Source organism: Manacus vitellinus, unplaced genomic scaffold (assembly GCF_001715985.3).
Source record: "Manacus vitellinus isolate BGI_N305 unplaced genomic scaffold, ASM171598v3 scaffold_8_pilon, whole genome shotgun sequence".
In the NCBI taxonomy this organism is placed as follows: Eukaryota; Metazoa; Chordata; class Aves; order Passeriformes; family Pipridae; genus Manacus; species Manacus vitellinus.
Window position 1 is genome coordinate 4,186,012 of NW_021940864.1, and position 20,096 is coordinate 4,206,107.

General features: G+C 44.2%; 1 protein-coding gene across 1 annotated transcript; it reads right to left on the reverse strand.

Moving 5' to 3' along the window:
• Positions 1–625: 625 nt before the first annotated feature.
• On the reverse strand, positions 626–18,327 carry PSEN2 (presenilin 2). Its single transcript, XM_029965101.1, has 11 exons — positions 18,275–18,327; positions 12,788–12,987; positions 11,806–12,035; positions 10,657–10,798; positions 9,759–9,826; positions 8,732–8,952; positions 7,775–7,873; positions 5,920–5,997; positions 4,788–4,907; positions 4,158–4,276; positions 626–2,255 (listed from the first exon to the last, which is right to left on the reverse strand). Exons 2-11 carry the CDS (start codon positions 12,929–12,931, stop codon positions 2,100–2,102), a joined length of 1,377 nt encoding a protein of 458 aa, XP_029820961.1. The 5' UTR covers positions 12,932–12,987; positions 18,275–18,327; the 3' UTR covers positions 626–2,099.
• Between the last annotated feature and the right edge of the window lie 1,769 nt (positions 18,328–20,096).

Here is a 20,096-nt window from a genome sequence, read left to right on the forward strand (position 1 = left end):
ACAGAATCTCTTGCTTGGTTACCTTTTGAATTGCTCAGTGAAAGGCCAATCTTTGGCAAGTAGACATCTGCAGAAAACCACCACCTCCAGCAGTGATCCTTCAGTATCTGAAGGTTCCCCTCCCAGTTTCCTTCAAGTATCAGCTCTGCTTTCATAGAAATAAATTGTTTCTAACAATATGCTACAACCCTGATAAGCCAAGCAGGATATTTCTTCCAGCACATACAAATATTTCACATCCTCTCCACGCCACGCAATGCAAAAAGTGAAATCAGTTTTGCCAGTGATTGTAATCCAATTTGGCCCCATAACTTAGTTAAAAAGAACAAACACAAACAAACAAATAGAAAAAACAACTCTCACATAAACCTTAAAAATCAGCAGACAGAACTCTACTGATTTACGTTTCCAAAGGAAATACCTTTTAGTAATAGTTAACTCTGTCTGCAGCTGCTAAGTCCAAACTTTGCAAATGTAAGAAATGAGGACAGAAAACTAACAGAGAGGAAGAATTACTTATTGTCCAGGCTGAGACACACACACACAACTCGTAAAAACCCTTACGTCCTTCTTAAAAATCAGTTTGAATCACCTGCATGATGTCCTTGTTAAATATCAAAGTAGATTAGCTGGAACAAGTTTATTAGAAAAAGGTACTACATTAAAAATTCAAAGCCTTATCTAAAAAGTTTTTCAGAGATAAAGTTCTCCATCTCTCACTGACGTTGCATTATTCACAAAATCTTGTGTTACATATTCTGACATTGATCAGCTGTCAAAGAAAAAAAAGCTTGTTTGCATAACAAACACTCAAGTAAAAAGGAAAGGAGAAAAATCACAGAACTTGGCTATTACTGAAAAACTGACTCTCAGAGTAGAAATAAAGTCATTTTCAAAGGTGGAGAAAACATAAAGGTTAAGTCAGACCTATATATTTTTTACTGGCACCAAGCACCAATTTTTTTTAATGAACTCACTTGAGTGTGTGTAACTATTCCTAGAAGTAATGTAACAGCAGATTAAAGTTTGCACCCCAATATTTTGATACAAACTATGACAGGATATTTCCAAAAGAGTCCCTTTGACAGTAAATAGCTATTTTAAAACTTGTAATGAAAAAAAAAAGTCTTTAAACTGTACAAAAACCTAGACAAACCAAGCCTCCATCAGTGTAAGAGAGGGACCTCTTCATAAAAGGAAGGTAATTCCTCCTTTGGAGTAGTTACAACAATGCACAGAAATGAGACCAGAAACACACACAATGAGTTACAGGTCTGATTTACTGGAGTTGTTCAGTCATTTCCACCTTAGGGTAATTTGAGGATTCCAGTATGGACCCAGAAAAATATTTTTAAAAAAAATGAAACCTTGGGAGGAGAGAGCAGAAAAGTATCTGTTTTCCCAGGCTGAGGATCCGATGTGCTGGAATGGGCAGCCCCACCTCCATTAGCTGTTGGCTGCAGTGAGGGATGCATCCCACCACTGACACCCTGTCTAGATCCATCATGGCTTGCTATGTCTAACTAAGGTGAGAATAAATAGGCATTTGGGGCAATTTCAACAGACGTTGTGTGCACAGCAGCCAACTTACGAAGTTCAGCCTCGCTGCTCTAGAGCTCACACGCTGCTCTGTTCTGTGCACGTTGCCTGCTCTGCTTTTCTAAGTACTTGAAGCTCGTGTTTGCACAACACCTCAAATGTATGAAAACTCAGAAATTCCACAGCACAGTTAAAGTTGTCTGCAATTCCGGGGCTAAAACACCTTAGCTTCCGGAAGATCAGACCAGATCAGACCCCTCACCTCTCTAGTGTCCCATTCTACATGCAGGTTTCTGTGCTCACAACAGCCACTGTGCACATCAAATAACATAAAAGTAACACTCTGACATCAGCAAGGAGCCAGGCTTTTCACCAAGAATCCTGTGAAAAATCTCAGTTTAACCGATAACTATTAGATTTTTAGTACACAGCATGTCACAGAATTAGTGTTTTCCTTACAAATATATGGCATTACGTGTAAAAACTTTATGACCTATTCCAAACAGTGTACCATACTTCACAGCAAAGCTTGAAAAAGAATCCTCTAACTCCGACTTCTTCTAAATATACAGCTGGTGGGAGGCCAGGGTGTCCATGAATGGTCGCACAAGGTTGTCTGTCGAGAAGTAAAAGATCAAGCCAAAGGTGATGGAGATGGGAAGAGCAGGCAGTGCCTTCTTAAAAACAGCCAGTAATAAAAGTGTTAAGCATAAACCCTGTAAGAGAAAAGAAAATAAAAAACACGAGGACATACAGTAAGATGACCAGAAACATATCTGCCACCAACAACCCAATATACAGATAATCAGCTACATGCACTGTACAGAACTGGAGCCTGCCTGGGCTACCAATGGTATGATGTATATTTGCCCACAGCTTCATCTTTTACACAGGTTGGCCAGGTTCTTCCTCAGCAATCTTGAGCACATCTCTCTGCTGAGACAGTGGTATAAACAGCCAATGCTGACATACAGCTGACCCCAAGAGGTTAACTTATTTACAGATTATTTCGCTTTTTGTTCTGTGCCATTATGTATGAAGTACTGACTCAGCAGACAAAAGCACTTAAATCCTACTAAACTGCAGACAGAAGCTTCACTGAAGGACTCTAATACACAGCAGGATGTGCTTATAACATCTTCCCAGTTTACAAGGTCTCTTGGCGTAAAAAAAGAAAGAAAAACAAAATAAACCAAACCAACCCAAATATCCACTGCTGTTCTTTTGACTGGATTGCTTACTACGATAGCTGAATTCTGGTTTAATCTGGATAGGAGACCAAGCTCTGTTTTCTGGAGCATGTGTGGAAGCTGTTGTACATTTTGGGTAGACAGTAAGGCTTAGTGCATTTAGATATCAATTCCTTCTCTCACCAAAGCCCTTTTTAATTCCTCCATGATGACAAACCTTCAAAGACACTGGGCTCCAAAAATACCCACTAGCTAAAGATCAGCAGATAGGATCTTCTAATCATTTTTTATAACTGTTTATAGGCTACAAGTTTGTTTACAATCCACCTGAGCCTGTGGCTCTGTTCTTATACTCTTAGGGAACATATCTGGCCTACATCTGCCCCTTAGTTCATATCTACCTTTAAAGATGTGCTTACTGCTGGGGCACTGGAGGGATATTTTAGGGGAACCAGAAAGCCACACAGCAGCAAGATTATGAAACTGCAAAAGGAGACAGAATGAATTTTAACAGTGCTGTAAAAGACACAGACTGGGGCATTTGGCCTCATGGACAGACAAGCAAGAACATTTCCCCAGTGCTGGACCCCAGGATATGGAAGTAGGTGATCCTATAGGTTTCTCTGACCTATGGGGTAGGAAAGCTACACTCAACACACTTTATTTAAGGTACCTCATTTCTAGCTCTCTTGCTCTTTGATCCACAGTCTTCACAAGTGAAAGTCACTTTCACTATCCTTAGGATCTTACTGGGGAAACAACAGCCCGAGAAAGACGCGATAATTGATTTTCTTTTACATTCTAAAAATCCTGCCTTTCTCGTTGTTAGTTTCCATGAGGATGCTGATTAAACAGCAAGTGCATAGTAATCATTTTCTACCTAGGTGAAAGCTTTGCAGTGTGTGGTCATTAGACCTGGCAGGACCTGCTCCTTTAGCAGTTACAGTATGTTTGTCCTCTGCTTTTACTGATAATTTCCATGGATTTAAGTCTCCTTCCTTTCCATTTTTTCCAGCCCAAATAGTAGAATAAAGTAGGTCTTCATCCTCTTACTAGCAGCTCCCTTTAGCACAAAGGAGTTAACCTTTTCAACTACATTTGCTAATCAATGTAGTGTTTGTAATATTGACTTTTGTGGCTGATAAAAGTCCCCAATTGTCTAATGCTGAAACAAACACACCAACAGTTCAGCTGCAACTGTTTTTTCTGGGGCTGTTTCACCCCCTTGGCTCTGCTCTGATGAGTCTCTATCGTTCAGGTTCAGTGGCTGTTTGAAGCCTGTCTTTATACACAGAACAGTGGGTGGTTTCTCCTAAATATCTAGCATGTTACCTGCAGTGATTTAGCAGTGCTCAGCTGCTGGTACTTCTGGCAACACTGCTGTGCTAAACAGGGTGTAAAAGAGCTTTTAAAAGCCTGCTCACTTACTATGAGAATGGCTACAAAGCAGGCAAGCGTGGTATTCCAGTCTCCACTAGCTGTGGCAGCTGCTTTCCCAACAAGCACACTGTAAAATATGAAGTCTCCAAGGCCCAGCTTCACACCCCCTGAAAGAAGTGGAAAAAGAAAACAAGTATTAATTTTGAGCCTCCTGTTTTGCTTCCTCTGGAACAAATTCTTGTCCCCTGGAAAGCAGGTGAAGGTTCCTGGTCCTGGCTACCAGCCTGGACCCACACATTTCCAAGGAGGCTGAGACTTCCAGCCCCGCCTCCCGCTGTTTTTCCTCAGCCTCATTCTCTGAGGTGCTTCCCTGGGCTGCGTTATAATGTACTGCCTGAGGAAGCACAAGGACAGAGAGGGACAGGAGGTAAGGGGAAGAAGGAACTGTTCAAATTGTACACATAGGCAGGAGATGTCACTGGAACTACAATCCCAGAACAGATTCTACAGTAGCAAGAAGTAATACACAGTCAGACTCAAGATCTTTGTTGTTCAAACAAGTCACAACTCTTCAAATTAACTGTCATTAGTCCAAAATGGGTAAGAGAGCACTAATCACAAAGAGTATAAATGTCAGGCTCTGACTAGACTGAAAACAAGGTATAAAGCTTCCCTTACTTTCCTCCTCCTCGAGCTCCTCTAAAGAAGTGACGGGGCGGGTTGGAACAGGACTCCTCGTCTCTGACATCTGAGAGTCTGCATGTGAAGGGCTCCTGTGGTGTTCTCTCCCATCCTCAGCTTGGTTCCACAAAAATAGGCCAAGAAGAGCATACCAAGAAGAAGAAACACAAGAGGTAGCTACATTTATAACTTGTTTTAGTGGATGAAATCCACACTTCTGTGAAGCTGCCCTGGAATGGGTAAGCCCTTTGTTTCTTGGAGGTGTGATCATCACAACCAGTTCAAGCAGACACATTAAGTGGCTTTGAGGAAAACAGGTTATTATTTGTAACAGTTGGAAGGGTACGTGTTCACAGCTTCTTTGGCAGCCACCCAGAAGTTCAATGGGTTACCAAGCAAGCACGTACACAGACCTAAGCATTGCCCTGCACAGGCTACAATGACAAGTAAAGCCAAGTAAAGTTAATATGCATTCCCACATTGTCATACCTTTGGGGTGGAGGTGCTCAGGTATTCCTTAACTGGCAATATGACAAAAATGGATGACTAAGAGGACTGCCATTTATGAGAAAAGTCCTGCCCTGATCACATTGACATTGGAGCTGCGTGTTCACATATAAAAAGCAGACACATTTCATTGTTCACAGATTTAATCCCCCCCCCCCTTTAAAACACATCTGACAGAGCCCTTGATAGTGCTTTCGGGAGCAGCCAGGCTGTGATCCATGATTCTATCTGACAGTTCTTATTTTTCAGAAGCTCATACAAACTCTCCAGGACACATCAGTCTGACAGGATGCTGCTCCTACCACAGAGGTTTTCTGTACACCTCAGCAAGTAGTTTGCACCTGCTCTGGGCCCAGTTTCAAAGCAGGATTGTGGCCCTGCCATTGCTTAGTTTGTTGGCTGCTTTATCCTGAAATAAGTGGCATGTTCAGTTATCAAACCTTTGCATACATTTATTCCTTTAACATTAAAAGGTACTGTCATCTCTGAAGTTCTGCAGTTAACAACACTGAAAAAAATGCATCTGTGAGGATTCAGGGCCTTGCTTTTACTTGCAGTCTCAAACACAAACATTATTTCCATGGGGCAGTGCTCTGTATAGAAGAGGGACATGCAAACAAACCTGTATCCCATGTCTGCTGACTTGATCCTCTTGCTGCTGTGTCTGGCTTTGCCATTCCAACTGTCCACATCATAGCAGCTAGAAGAAAGAGAGAAAGTAATCGGCTGCATAAATCATTGGTCACTATAGCCCACAGGAAATAAGTATTTAGCTGTCCCTAAAAATACCAATCTTTGTCCTTGTAAATGCTTTTAAAACACTCACTCTTAGCTGGTTTCCTTAGGCACTGAGAAGGCAAGGTGGGAGAAAGAGAAGGCAATGCATCCATTCAGTTTTTAAGAAGGTCCCAGAGCACAAATAGCTAAGAGTCAGTATAGTCTTGTCTGTGGGCTAAGGAAAGCAAAGTTCCAGAACTAGGGTCTTCATCTCCTTTGTTTTCTTCTGGGTTTCTGGCTTCTCTCTTCAGAGGACAGATTTTCCCGGGAAATGATGGTAGTACAAAAGGTAACCAGAGGTTAACTTAACAGCTTACTCATGTTCTGCTAGAGGTACAGCACACAAGTGAGGGATATGCAGGAGTTGTCACAGTGCTAGTTTTCTCTCTGCCTGTTTGTTTTGTTTCCATCCTGTCAAATATTGCCTATTTCTGTTTTGGTTCCAATAACAACTGAAGGACGCTTGGGAGTTTATTCTTGAGATGGATCCCTAAATTAAAAAGGAATACAAACCATTCCGAAATCAGTGGAAGGAAACTCAAATTATCTGTTTATTTAAGTGTGCATCAGTCTTCCTGTTTTTTTAAAAGCTAAACTAAACAAATCAAGCCAAGGCAAACACAGTGCCTGCTTTTCTGCTACAAGCTCAGCCAAGCTGATGCTTTTGCATCTAGAGGGAGCCACAGAATGTGGTCTTGCAAGGGAGACACTGATGTTCTGCACAAGAACTTCTCATTCAGTATTTATGATTTGCTGAACTGCATTCTCCTTTAGAGAAACTCTTTGTTTGTTCACTAAAGCATGTGAGAGACTTCATCTTGAGGTCAGTATAACAATCTCCAGTAAAAGGGAGGGCAGCTGAAGCCAACTGAGGCTCTCCTTGGAACACATAAAAGCATTTATATAACATTAAATGCTTGGAAAAAAAAAATCAATCAGGTTGTAGACATCCTCAGCTTAGCACCAAACACGGAAATACTCATTCATCTCACAAGTGATGTAATGAAAAGTCACTGAGGTCCATGAAGCACCTGAGTCCACATCCAATGAGCATTGAGTCTCCTGCATTGACTACCTTAACCTTAAGCACATATATACCTTTGTGGATGAGGGCACCAGACACCATGGTAGTTAAACAGCCCAAGAAAACCAGGGAAGAGACGAGTGATTTTGTCTGCAAAGCAATACCTGAACAGAGCCCTTTGCAAAGCAGCCACATAACTAACAATGAAGCAAAGACATTCTAAGCACTACCATCTGTACAGGACACAGGGCAAGAGGGGAATGCAGGAAGAATGGAGCCTCATCACATGTTTAAAGTGAGTCTGTAAAGCTTACCCACAAGGCATAAGTTACTGAGTTAGCATCACCTAACCACAGAACCTTACAAACACAACTGCCCACCCTACACACGTTTTCGTATGCAGAAAAAAGGGGCATGTTCTGCACTGTATTCATTAAAGGATAAATCCTCTGAACATTTCGGTTCCACAAGGCAAATGTGGGCTTCCTTTGGCTAATTAGACTTGGCACCATTGTAACTGATAAACAAGGCCTTCTAAAATGGTCTGTTCCAAAATATAAATGTGTACCAATCTTAGGGCAAGGAAGTCACTAAAATAGTGCTCTTTGGTTTGACACAGAAATAGTTTAATAGAGTTTAATCTGGCTAAAAACATTAACATTCTAATCTTACTCACAGGAATATATTAATGCAGGGAAAATTGGCTCATTTCTCTCCTGTGCAGTTTCTACCAGCATTCTCAGTGGCCCCTTGGGACAGAGAACAGCCATCAGATCTGCAAAAAGAAAAGGGCCAGTCAATCTTATCCTGAACTATCAATGATATTTTACATTCTTTATCTTTAAAAAGGCATTCTCCCCTCAAAATAACATATATCAATATTAACTGGATGATTTCCTGAATGGCAGTTTCCACCACTTTGCATAACTCTAGCTGTTCTAGTCCCTGAAAATGTTGTTCACTTAAAATACCATCTCCAAGCCTTAACGTAATAATAAGAGTTTTCATTGTGCTAATCCTATAAAAAGCCTCTTGAGAATATCACATTATCTCTTTGAAAGCAGATGACAGCATTTCATTGAGGTGTTAAATTTAATTAGAGGAGGTGGAGTGGGGGTACTTTGTTCACATTCTACAATCCATGACTACATACACTGGCTCTGTGTATCACATGAATGAAGGCCTTTGGTCCAGTACCTCTTTGCCTACTCTCTCTCCTCCATCAGAGCTCTGCCCCAATCTGAATGTTACTTCCTGGATCCCTCTTGTTCTGCAGGTTCTCTTGAAACTTATACCTCATACCAAAATCTATGATCCCTCGATAACAGTAAATAAAACCTGCAAGACTATCAGGTTGCTACTGATAAAAATCCAACCACCCCTACCATGCAGTTAGGTGTGGTTCAGTACTTCCCTGACTTGGTGATCCACTTTGAAAGACCTGGTAGGAGTACACTACCTACACAGCCAAGTTAGCAAGAGACAAACTAGGGAGTCCACTTAATTGCCCATTTGCCTCTTTCTAAAGCTGGTAGCACCATAAAGCTGTTTTTCAATGACATACACAGTCCTGAGATTGCTTCACAGTGACCTTTCCAGGAGCCACACCTTGAGAGTCACAACCCAGACTTACCATAGATGGAGATTGCACCTAGAATCACCCATGCTGACCACTCAGGTAGATATTTAATGAAAACCAATGCCATTAGAGCACTGATCATAATGAGATATGCTTGCTGGAGCTGCAAGGGACCTTTCCAGTGGATGCAAATCATTCCAACAGCTCCAAAATTCCAGATGACTAAGAACAGAGTGGGGTAATCCATGGCCACATTGTAGGTCTTCAATACTTCACTGAAACACAAAAAGAAAATTTAGTTAAGCAATAAAAGCAACTGACATGTAAAGCATCCTACTAGCTGCAGTTAAACAAACAAGCCTCCAACTACACCAGGAGGAAGCAGAATAAAAGCAACTCTCAATCATGAAAGGGGAACCTGCCCTTTGGCCAGTTGCTGCTCTGAGTTCTCTGTTCTTCCTGCATGAGATGGACACCTTGTGTGTGCAGACAAGCACCACACTGCCCTAGTCCCAAGTTCAACAGCGATTCCAAGGATTTGAGCAGGCAGGATTTCAAGTTTTAACTGAACACTGGCCTGCAGCTACATGACTCTCTACACCAAAGAAGTCACATAAGTGTCATCCCACCAAATGCATGATGCTCAGAGTTAAAGACGAAAAGTCTTAACAAGTGCCACCCACAAGTTAAAAGTCTGAGCTGGGAGCCAAGGGAATGAGCTTGAAACAATGTAGTCTAAGAAAAAGGCAAGGCAAATCAGAGAAGCAACTCAGCACATGAAGTTCATCTCCATTTGCTTCTCACTGTAATTCAGGGCCTCTGTACCACAATGTTCAGCCTGTTCATTTCATGCTCACAGTATCACTTCCCAGTGATTATTTTACAGCAGGCACTGTAAAATCAGGCACTGCCTAATAAAGACCTCATTTTCCATTTTTTAAAAAAGAAAGCTATCTGATTCTAACAATCCTAAAACCTCCATTTGGAGAAGGGGAGACATTTCTTTCCTTGTTCAAGCTGGGGACTTTCTGCAAAAAGAGGAGCCCTGAACTGAGAGGTTACCTGCACCATTCCCACTTACCCAAGATATATGTAGGTAAAGAGGAAGAGCAGCATCAAAGAGGACAGGATCAGCCAGCCATGGATGAACTGTCAAGGGCAAGAAGAGACAGTGATTGTAGGGGCTGTTACCCCTGCACAGGTCACAGTATTGCACCCTGACAGTCTCCTTCTGCACTCCTCCTCCCGTGTCCCCATGGTCAGTCAGGGAGAAGGGACAGCCAGTTCCTCCCAGTTCTCCCAAACTCTTTCACTTCATATTCTGTGTCTTAGTGGTTTTGCTGGTTTGGGTTTTTTTAAGTCTCTTTCCTATGCATTTCCATGGATATCCATACTTGTTCCTAGCTTAGGTGAGCACATTCTCTCTGCCTGATGAGGAGGATGATGGATTTACCCAAGGCTGTAAAATAAATTCATCTTTGGGACAAGTTTACAAAGCAGGAATGGCCAGAGCTCAAATGCTGGGCTGGTACCACCTATTCCCTGGGCACCACAGAACCTGAATGTGCCTTTCCCTCCAAGCCTAGTGCTCTTCCACCGGAGCTGCTACAGGCAGGAATAATATCACTTCCCACAAAGGCTGTCTGAAATGTCTTAAGAGAAGGCATTCACAGTAAATGGTACAACTTAGTCCATAAGTACAAATGGCAAAACCTTTGGGTCAGATGGAGAAAACTCAGACCCAAGTAACACAAAGCAGAAGGCCTCGTTTTTAAGAGCCTGCCATTAGTGACTAAATAACAGCAGCGCACATGCAGGGGCACAGCTCTACCACCCCTGACAAAGGCTTCAGTTTGATACCTGCTATGACTAAGATGTGGATTAGCCAGTGCAGTGCCTATATTTCTCACTGACACGCAAGGCCCACTTGAACTCAAGCTCAGGAATAGGTGGAAAAGGCTCTGTCACGAACGCTTTACCTTGTAGCAGCGATATTTATAGAGCAGAACTAGGAACACAGTCATTACAATGATGACACTGATCATTATGATAGTGTTCAACACCGAGTTCAAGAGGCGCTGGCCCACAGACGGGGTATCCTCACTGAAAGGGGTGTAGATCCTGCAGGAGAAAGCAAAAGCCACGTAAAGTATATATATTCTCTTCTAACTAACCACCCCAGATAAAACCAGGCCTCTCTGTGTGTGGGAAAGAAAGGGAGGTAGGACTATCAAGGACAGCAAAAACGAGATGTAGCCTCTGAAGGGGCTGGGCTCAAGTTTAATTATCAACTAAAGATTAGTGGTCTCTATCAAAACCACATTCCTACAGAGAAGCTGTGGCTGGCAGAGCTCAAAACAAAAAGGCCTAGAGTATAAATGACTTTAGTTTAGTAACTGCTCTCCAGGCCATGAATTTTTATTGCATGCTCTGGATCCTCTCCATGATAATTAGGAGGATATATCCCAGGTGCTGTTCTGAAAGGGGGGACACCTTTTCTTTCCACACTTGGTAGGAGAGTCTTGGACTCTTTTACCCCATCTCATCACCCTGCACCCCTTCCTGCCACCCTGTTTTGTTTCCTTTGGTTCAGTTCAAGGGACTACAGTCCCTGTTTCTCCACTCAACGAGGGAAGCACAGTTAGAGCCCCAGGAGACAGGCCCTAGGAGTCAGACACAGTCAGCAAGAGCTGGATGGAGTTATGTATCCACACCATGAGTCTTCAGGAACCAGAAATACCACCAGGAAATGAGACACTCATCCAAATGAACATGCTATTCCCTGATTGCTGCCAGCTAGTGAGTGAACAGCCTAGGAGTTTGGCCCGGGCCTTCCATGCTGCAGAATGAAGCAGCTCCATTATCACGCTGCTCACAGGCCTCGCTCAGGGCACCCTAACGACAGCGCTAGCGAGTCGCTGTTAATGCAGGTATGGGAAAAACTTACACAGGTGAACGTAGCATTCTTTAGTAAGCTCTCTGCATGTTTACAGAGCCACCTTTACCTGTGTAAAGGTTCTCCCAGCCTGCCAAGGGAGCGCTACGCGTGCACAGACGCGTGGGCACGGAGGGGTGTGTGAAGCCGGGGGTCCCCCGTTACTCAGAGGCTGTTTGCAGACCCCACTTACAGCTGCCCGTTTTTCTCCGTATAGAAGCGCACTGACTTTATGGTGGCGACGACAACAATCATACAAAGGGTGACAGGCACAAAGAGCATGATTACATGCTTTGCTCCATATTTCAGAGTCAGTTCCTCCTCTTCATTTTCCGGGGCGCTTTCTCTCACTGGAACACCCGAGCCAGGCATTTCTCCACCCGCAATATTGTTCGGGCTACGGCTGCTACCTGCTCGCCTCTTCTGAAAAGAAATATTAGCAAACATATAAGATGCTTATTTTCTTTGTGTTCAAAGCTTTATTCCGTCATATCTTATGAGGCTGCTGTAGGCCACCACAGTACACCAACTGGGTTCTAATAAAACCTAGTACCAACTAGTTATAAAATACCAACTGAACAACACAATAGAAATTCCATTGCAAACAGGTTGCAGTGGAGTTTTTAAACCAAACCCATGAATATCTAAGGGCCTCTTCAAGTGCAAACATATAGAGGGGCACATACACACAAAGGGCATGATGCCCAGAGCTGAGATAGAAGAAATGTCATCTGAGGTGGCATAAGCTTGACAATTTCCTCCCCCTGCCAGCAATGCTGCGCTTGCTTTACCCTGCTGCTTTGCTGGCAGCTGGACTAGATTCTGTTCATTAGCTGCATCAGACCAGAGCAGAAAAAGGGTGTCTGGCAAAACAAGAAGGCTAAAAAGGATATCCTGCAAGAGTCATATGTGCATCAGGTCCTGATTAAAAGCCTGTATCTTTACCAAAAGGAAGGAAAAGGGAGGAGTATATATGGAGATAAAAATGGGGAAAAAGTCATAGTGGAGGAAATGGGAACAGGCAATGCTGCTGCTGGCTGAGAGTGACACCAGGGAAACAACACTGGCCAAAGACAATCCAAGAAGCCAGTCTGCCAGGAGGGATTGAGGGGTAGCAGGACCACATCTGTCATCACACCCCATGTCCTCACTCCCCAGGATGGACGCACACCTACCCTGTGTGCCTGCACTTCCCCTGCTTCTGAGGCTTGCAGGCCATCCTGGTAGGAGGGTACTGGAGGGCTCTCTGCAGACATCAGGGATGTTCTCTCATTGCAGGGCTCCTCCTCACTGTCCGAATTGTTCATGAATGTGATCATCGCCGCTTTCCTATGGAGCACTCAGGAGGGGCACAGCCAAGCACTACTCAAGGCTGAAGGGACAAGCAGAGCAAAGAATACAGTGAACACCACAGTGCAAACAATGGAAGTCTGAAAAGGAGGCACAATTTCAGCAGGGAGGCTACAGCACCCCACATAACTCCATCTTCTCCTAACAGCTGATTTAGTCTCCCATCACCCCAGGCATGACAATCCATTCTATTAAAGTCACTGTGACTTCTGCAGTCAGGGAGATCAGCAAAATGCAGCACTAAAGAAACCTAGTACTTTTTCTTTACCACAGCTTTTGCAGTTGCTATCTCTATTTTCCCTCTCCTACCAGTACACCTTGCCTTCCACACAGGAGGTTTCTCAGTGCTCAGTGTTTATTTTGCACAGGCCAAACAAAGCTTTGCTCAAATGCTGGCTGCCTGATAGAAAGCTAAGAGAGCTCAGCTCTTACACAACACTCTGCAAGCATTGGCAAGCAGCAGAACTTTCTTAGGAACCTGGAGCCTCAGCTTTACATAAGCCACTAGTCAGGAGTTACATGCTGTCTTCCCTGTTATGACTGTTTATTAACCAGATGAATGTTATAAGCAGTTCTTCTCTTTGCCCATGGACAAGGAGAGGCTTGTGTAGTAAGGAAAAGACCTGTTTCCTTAGGAGAGCCACTTTTGGGGTTTTTGTCTTGTGATTAAAAGCAAAATTATTTGGATGGGCAAAAACTTGGAGTATAAAAGTGGGGAATAGAAATGTTTGGCCTCTTTTCACCTATGGTTGTGCAGAAAAGCAGGCAAAGCAGTGACACAGTGCAAAAAAGAAAGAACAGCTCTCCTTTCTAAACACCAGAGGGAGAAGGTACACTGCCCTGGATACTGCAGAACAACCTTAAAGTCAGGGTTTCAGGAAGCTTTAGAGACAAATGATAGGAAAATTCTTTCTAGCATTTATTAAGTCTACTTAACAAAACAACTGAAGTAATTAAGTCACCTTCTGACTCTCAGCCACCCATCCATAAGCAAAACCATACCTCTAATGCATTCTAAGCTGTAATATCTGCAAGAAAACTCCTCCCCTCTACAGTACTTTACCCAAGCTCATGTGTCTCAGGACGTAGATCCAACTCAGAAGAGGAAGCTGAAGAAGCCACGTGATTTGGATGCACTCACTTAAATCTGAATCACACATTCATAGTCCAACCATCACACTCTGCTGTCTACCAGCCAGCTTGAGAGGTCAGCATGGGTACTCTGAAGATCTGTGAGATATTCTTGCTTCTCACTAAAGAAACTGAAATTTGCTTTCAAGGAAGGAAAGAGGGAGGAGTGGAAGATCCCCCTTTCTTTCACAGCCTCCTCAACACATCTGGCACCTTCAGGAAATTCTAGAACATCAACTCAATCTACCCAAGTGAAACATTTTGCAGGCATCTGCTGCTTCCCTGCCTTCTCTTGCTTTTCCATATAATTTTGTTCTTCTTTTGATGATAAAAGTGGTAAAGTTATGGGAAATAAATGCAGGGCTAGCCCTCACAAGGGGCCTGTCAGCTTCATAGCAATCCTGTGTTCTTACTGAGTGAGCTGCTTAACACTTGCATTTGTGGGCTTATTCCTCACAGAGACCAAAATCTCCACTCTGGGTACTTAACACACTCTTCCAGCTAAGCACATGAGGGCTCTCAGTTTACAGCTGGGATACTAGACTCTGGTTCAGTTATCGGATTTAGGTCTTTAAAGAAGTCGGATATATAAAGTCATTCAGTCATGACATACTTCTGGATCAGGAACAGGGTAAGTTATGCATGCCACAGGATCTGTGACCTATGGAATTTAAATAACTCTAAAACCCTTCTACCCATGTCAGAGACCAGGGAACAAATAAATGAAGACTTACTCTCCGATAGTTTGGGACCAATATTTGGGTTTTAACAACCCAATGAAAATACTGAATAACTTTTTCTCCCAGTATTTAAGAAATAATTTTTGCTACATGAACAGAGGAATTCTGCAGAGAATTTTAAAGGGACAGCCAATTAGCCTACTTTCAACACCTTTGTTATGCCCACTGGAGGAGTTAAACCAATAGCAAAATGATGGTGCCAATTACTAACCTTCATAATTGCACGGAAAAAATAATCTCATGTTGAAATACAGCCAACTTTAAGGACGTTTTCTGCTATTCTCCCTCCACAAGGATAAGGACATGCAAAGATGCAATGATACTTTTGGTCAGCAAGCAGATTCAGGCTTGAACACAGCTTTACTGTCCCTTATTTAAAAGGCTGTGGTTTCAGTGAGGGTTGACACAAACACACCGCAAAAATTTTATAGGAGCTCTTGTGGCAACCAGCCCTCAACAAATCCTCAGACTCTGTACTCACAGCTGCCTTAAAGTGCCATAAATATTGATCCTGCCAAAGGGGTCGTGCCACCACCCTCTGCCTCTCTGGTACCAACACCAGGTGCTCATCAGCTGTTTAGCACTTTTGAAAAGATAGTAAGGCACCTGTTTTCCTTTGCTTTCACAGAGTGAGCTCCCAGCAGGACTAGCTCCCAGAGTGGCAGTGCCCACATGAGGAAAAGGGACCATCGTGCCATCCCCCTTCCAGTAGGGTCAAGCCTTACGGTGACAAGCCTTTTGCCTGCTCCCAGACAAGCAGCCCATCCTCACCTCAGGTCTGCAACACCTATGGCAGTGTGGCTCTCAGCTAAGCAGAAGCCTTGGACATACAGTTTATGGAGGCAGGAACACTGGTCCCACCATGGACCCAGAAGGGATTTTGCCTAATGCCACTGTTTATTCATCAGACCTGCACTTTGAACTGGCACCAAGGCTGTGCTGGCTGCCAGAGAGAGCTTTGGTTTAAGCAGTCTGTCCTTCAGGGGAAGAAGGACCAGCCTGGTGACTCTCACGCATGGACCCAGCACAATAGCACCCTTTGGGCTGAGCAGAGCAAAAGAAGATGAAGCTTCTGCCCTGGGGCTTGCTTGCCAAACAGAAAGGGAGCCACAGAGCACCAGTCAACAAGGAAAGGGGTGTTACAGAGCCACACTGTTTTCTGGTATCATTTCACGAGTTAAACTAAGGAAAAAGGCCTCGTGGAGATGACTTCTACCTGTCAAAACTATGCTGGATACTTCATAATGGAAAGCACAGGAACCTTCTTACCGACTCATGCACAGCAAATACATCTGTGCATACTAGCTATGTTTGCTAGGCTAAGCTGAAAAAGGGAAAGAACAGTTCAGGAATGGAAAACACGGAGCACTGAGACAAGCACACTTCCTTTCTGGCTGAGGCAGCAGAAGGAGCTTCCGGAGTGTGTGGGGGAAATGTGAGCTGTATCTATATCCACAGAAAGCTTTAGAGCATGGTCTACCAAATACATTAAATGAAGAAGTTGAACAACACGTGCCAGCCCATCATCAAGCTGACCCAGTAGGTTGTGTCAGGCAAAGTTTTCCTCGTCGCCTCTGTAGATGGGTTCAAACCACCAGATCCCATTCAAAAGATCACACAGCATTTAAGAGCCAAAAGACTGAACTCTCAAAACTGTGTGGCAAAAATGAGAGGGGGCAAAAACTAGGTCAGTAGTAAGTGCTGCATGTAACAGAGTAGCCGAGGTGGGAATACAATTACTCCTGCTTTATAGCAGTCTTGTGAAGCCTGAAGGAAAGCAGGAGTCACCAATTCTCTCTTTCCACATGTCCTTTGTGCAAGGGACCTCTTTCCTCAACTGCGGTAAATCAGCTTTATGGATTTTGATGAAACTGGGCCAGTTCACACCAACTTTAGGATGCAGCCTCAGTTTGCCTTTTATTTTCACGATGCAAACAACCTAAATCCTTTGCTCTGCATTTCATCTGTCACAAATAATACCAGTACAATATATAGCACAGAACAGCTGCTATAGCTTTCAGAATACTTATCCACTCGAGAGCTAAAATTCCTGCTTATACATATAAGAAAACAATATTGTTCCCTTTGATGGCAATTAGATGAAGAGAATTGTTTTTTCTTTGCTATATTTAGATCAAGAGAAAGCTTTGGGATGACACTGACAGCCTGACTTTCTCCTAAGTTTTGGCTCTAGCAATCACTGCTGTTGGTAAATAGGAAGAGAAAAAAACTCTTAAGAAATCTTAAGTGGTGGGGTCAAAATTAGGAGGAAAGATTACCAGGTTCTTGCCAATAAATAAAGCCAGAACAGGCATGCTGCTAAAATGACAGGGGATTTGGAACACACTGTCTCAGTGGCTTAAAGAGAACTTGAAAATACCACTCACTTTCGGCCTCAGATCACAAACAATAACAACACAGGAGATAGTATGGGAGGTTGTAAAGATTTGTAGCTTTCTTCCTCTACTTTAGCTGAACACTGCTTTCTTTGGTCCCACGAGAAAGACACAACACATAGCCCCAAGGGGCAATTTTGCTGGCAGAACTGAAATCAGACCCTCCCCAAGAGAGTCAGAAGAATTATTTTGCCAGCATCGAGCCCAAGAACTCTTATCAGCCAACTCTACATCCCAGTATAAAGGCACCACAGCCCTGCAGACACACTTTCACCAGCAAAACCCCAAAGCTTGGGTCAGACTTCACATGCAGGAGCAGCTCCTCACGTTGGTCCTAATCCTGCCGGGGACATCGGAGCCAGCAGGTGCTGGAGGTGACACACTGGGGACACTCAAGGACATCTGTGTTGGGGCTGAGTTCCTGCGTCCTACCCGGCTGGCACAGAGCCTGGGTGCCCCTGTTTTCCCCCGAGGGCTGGCAGAGGACACACAGGACCACACCGGGGCTGGCTCTGCTTCCCTGCTCATCCAAGCGCATGGCCGGAGACAGGGACAACACACACCTACATTTAAAAGGAAAAAAAAAAAAAACACCCCGCCCCCCCATACACACCCCCGCCAGGCAGAGATTTTGCAGGAGGCCAGAGGAGACCCTGCTCCCATGCAGATGCTCCTTCTCCCCAGGTGTCCCTTCTAAGGCTTAAAAAGCTGCTGCCGCTGAAGGTGTGCCGGAGGCACTTCCAAACGAAACCCGGGATGGTAGGTGGGGACGCCACCGCCCAGGAGAAACAAATGGACATGTATTTTACGCACGTGTATACAAAGCCACACGTGTAAATGTATATTTTTATATATACATATATGACATACACACCCAAATAAGAATATGCGTATGTACGTATATACACACACAGAGATAGACGCGGCGATCCCGAGACCCCGCGCGAACGACAGGCCCCGGCCCGTGCCGCCCCAGCCGTAGCCCGCAGCATCCCCCCGGGGCATCTCATCCGATCCCGCTTCCCCGGCCGGCCGTGTTTTACCTCTCCCGACCCGGCGCGCGCTTCCCCGGCGCTCCCATTGGCTCCGCGCCGCGCCTCCGGCCCCGCGCAGCCGGGAGGGAGCGGCCGCGCTCGCCCATGCTCGACGGGCCTGTCGTTTTCGCGGGGTGTCCCCGCCTTACGGGCCGTTCTCCTCAAATAGAAGCGAGACGGAAGAGGGCGCCAAGGTTCGCTGGCCAGGGAGGCGGTGTGTGAGGCAGCGGTGGCGGGGCCGCCATAGTGGGGAGGGTGCGGGCGGTGCCCGGGCTTCGGGTCACGGGGAGTCCTAGAGTGGTTTAGCTTGGAAGGGACATTAAAGGTTATCTAGTTCCAACCCCCACTGTCATCGGAAGGGCCGTCTTCCGCCAGGCCAAGTTGCTCTAAAACCCATCCAGCAGTTGAACACTTCCAGGGATGGAGCAACCACAGCTTCTCTGGGCAACCTGTTCCAGTGCCTCATCACCCTCACAGCAAAAAACTTCCTCCTAATATGTAATCTAAACCTGCCCTCTTTGAGTTTGAATCCATTCCCCCTTGTGCCATCACTACATGCTCTTGCAAAAAGTCCCTCTCTGCCCTTCTTGTAGGGTCCTTTCAGCTGCTGCAAGGCTTAATGTTTATCAAAGCATTCCTTCAGTAAATGAAAAGCTACGCAAGTGTGCAGATCCTGATGGAAATTAGAAGGGATAATAATTAGGTAGAAGTGTGGAGAACTAAATAGAGAAGCCAGAGGAAATGGTCAAAGAATAGTTCTGCTAGAGTTGTGTCTGACCTCTGCTCAGCCTTTAGAATAGAGGGGCGAATAAAAGAAAATTACAATTTCACATTCGCTATGGGTGTGAGAAGTTTGTATTTTCAGAATGTAAGCCTTTTTGTTTAATTTTTTTTTTAAGTTAGCATGATGGTAAGCAAGATAATTCCATAGACAGATGAAACTGCTCTTCAGTCAGCACGCATACCACTCCTGCCTCTGTTCCCATTGCTTTATCAAGCATCAGTCAAGTAAAATTAAGATTCTGGCAGTTCTGTATCACTTGCTCATCATCTGTGGGGGCAGAGACACGAACTGAAGTCATGGCAATTTCCTTCTGCTGCTGTTGTCATTTAAGGAAGAACCTCAGGCACAAACACAAGGAATATTTGCAGCAGAGCTTTACGCTCTTCTTTGCTCCATGCCATTTGTGATGATCTTGCATACAAAAGGAACGAAGGGCGAGATGGCAATGAAGGAGACATGAGATACCGTAAGTGTACCGCCCCACTGTATATCATTGGAGAAAATGGAATTTTTTGCAGATTCCAAATCTAAGTTGGCCATCATTTTCCCAAAATTTCCTGCACAATATTGGTGACAAGTGATACACCTTCCTTGTACCTGTAATCCTTATTCTGAACTACTCTGCACACAAAAATAAGTTATATGTAAAATTCTTCAGAGCCCCAGAGAGCTGTCTATCCAAGCATGGCTAGCTGGCCTTTGCCAAGGTAAAGTCACTCTGGGAAAACTGATAAATTGTGTGCTTGGCTGTGTTCTTCACTAGCAGATTGTCACAGCTTTTCTAACACTTTCCTCTCTCTCACTTGTCTACCTTTGGTCTTTGTGCTGAGCTGTTGAATACCTTTTCACTGGACACTTGATCCAGCTGGAGATTTTTTAAGTGGAAATTTCTCTGATTAATTTAATCCTTCATGCCTTGTATGCTCAGCTGGTTGTTAAGTTTAATATTAGGAGAAGGAGCAATTTGGGTTGCACTCAGCTTTACCCACAACCAACAGTTGTTTTACACCTCTTTACTTTTACATGGAGCTTACGTATCTGACACAAAT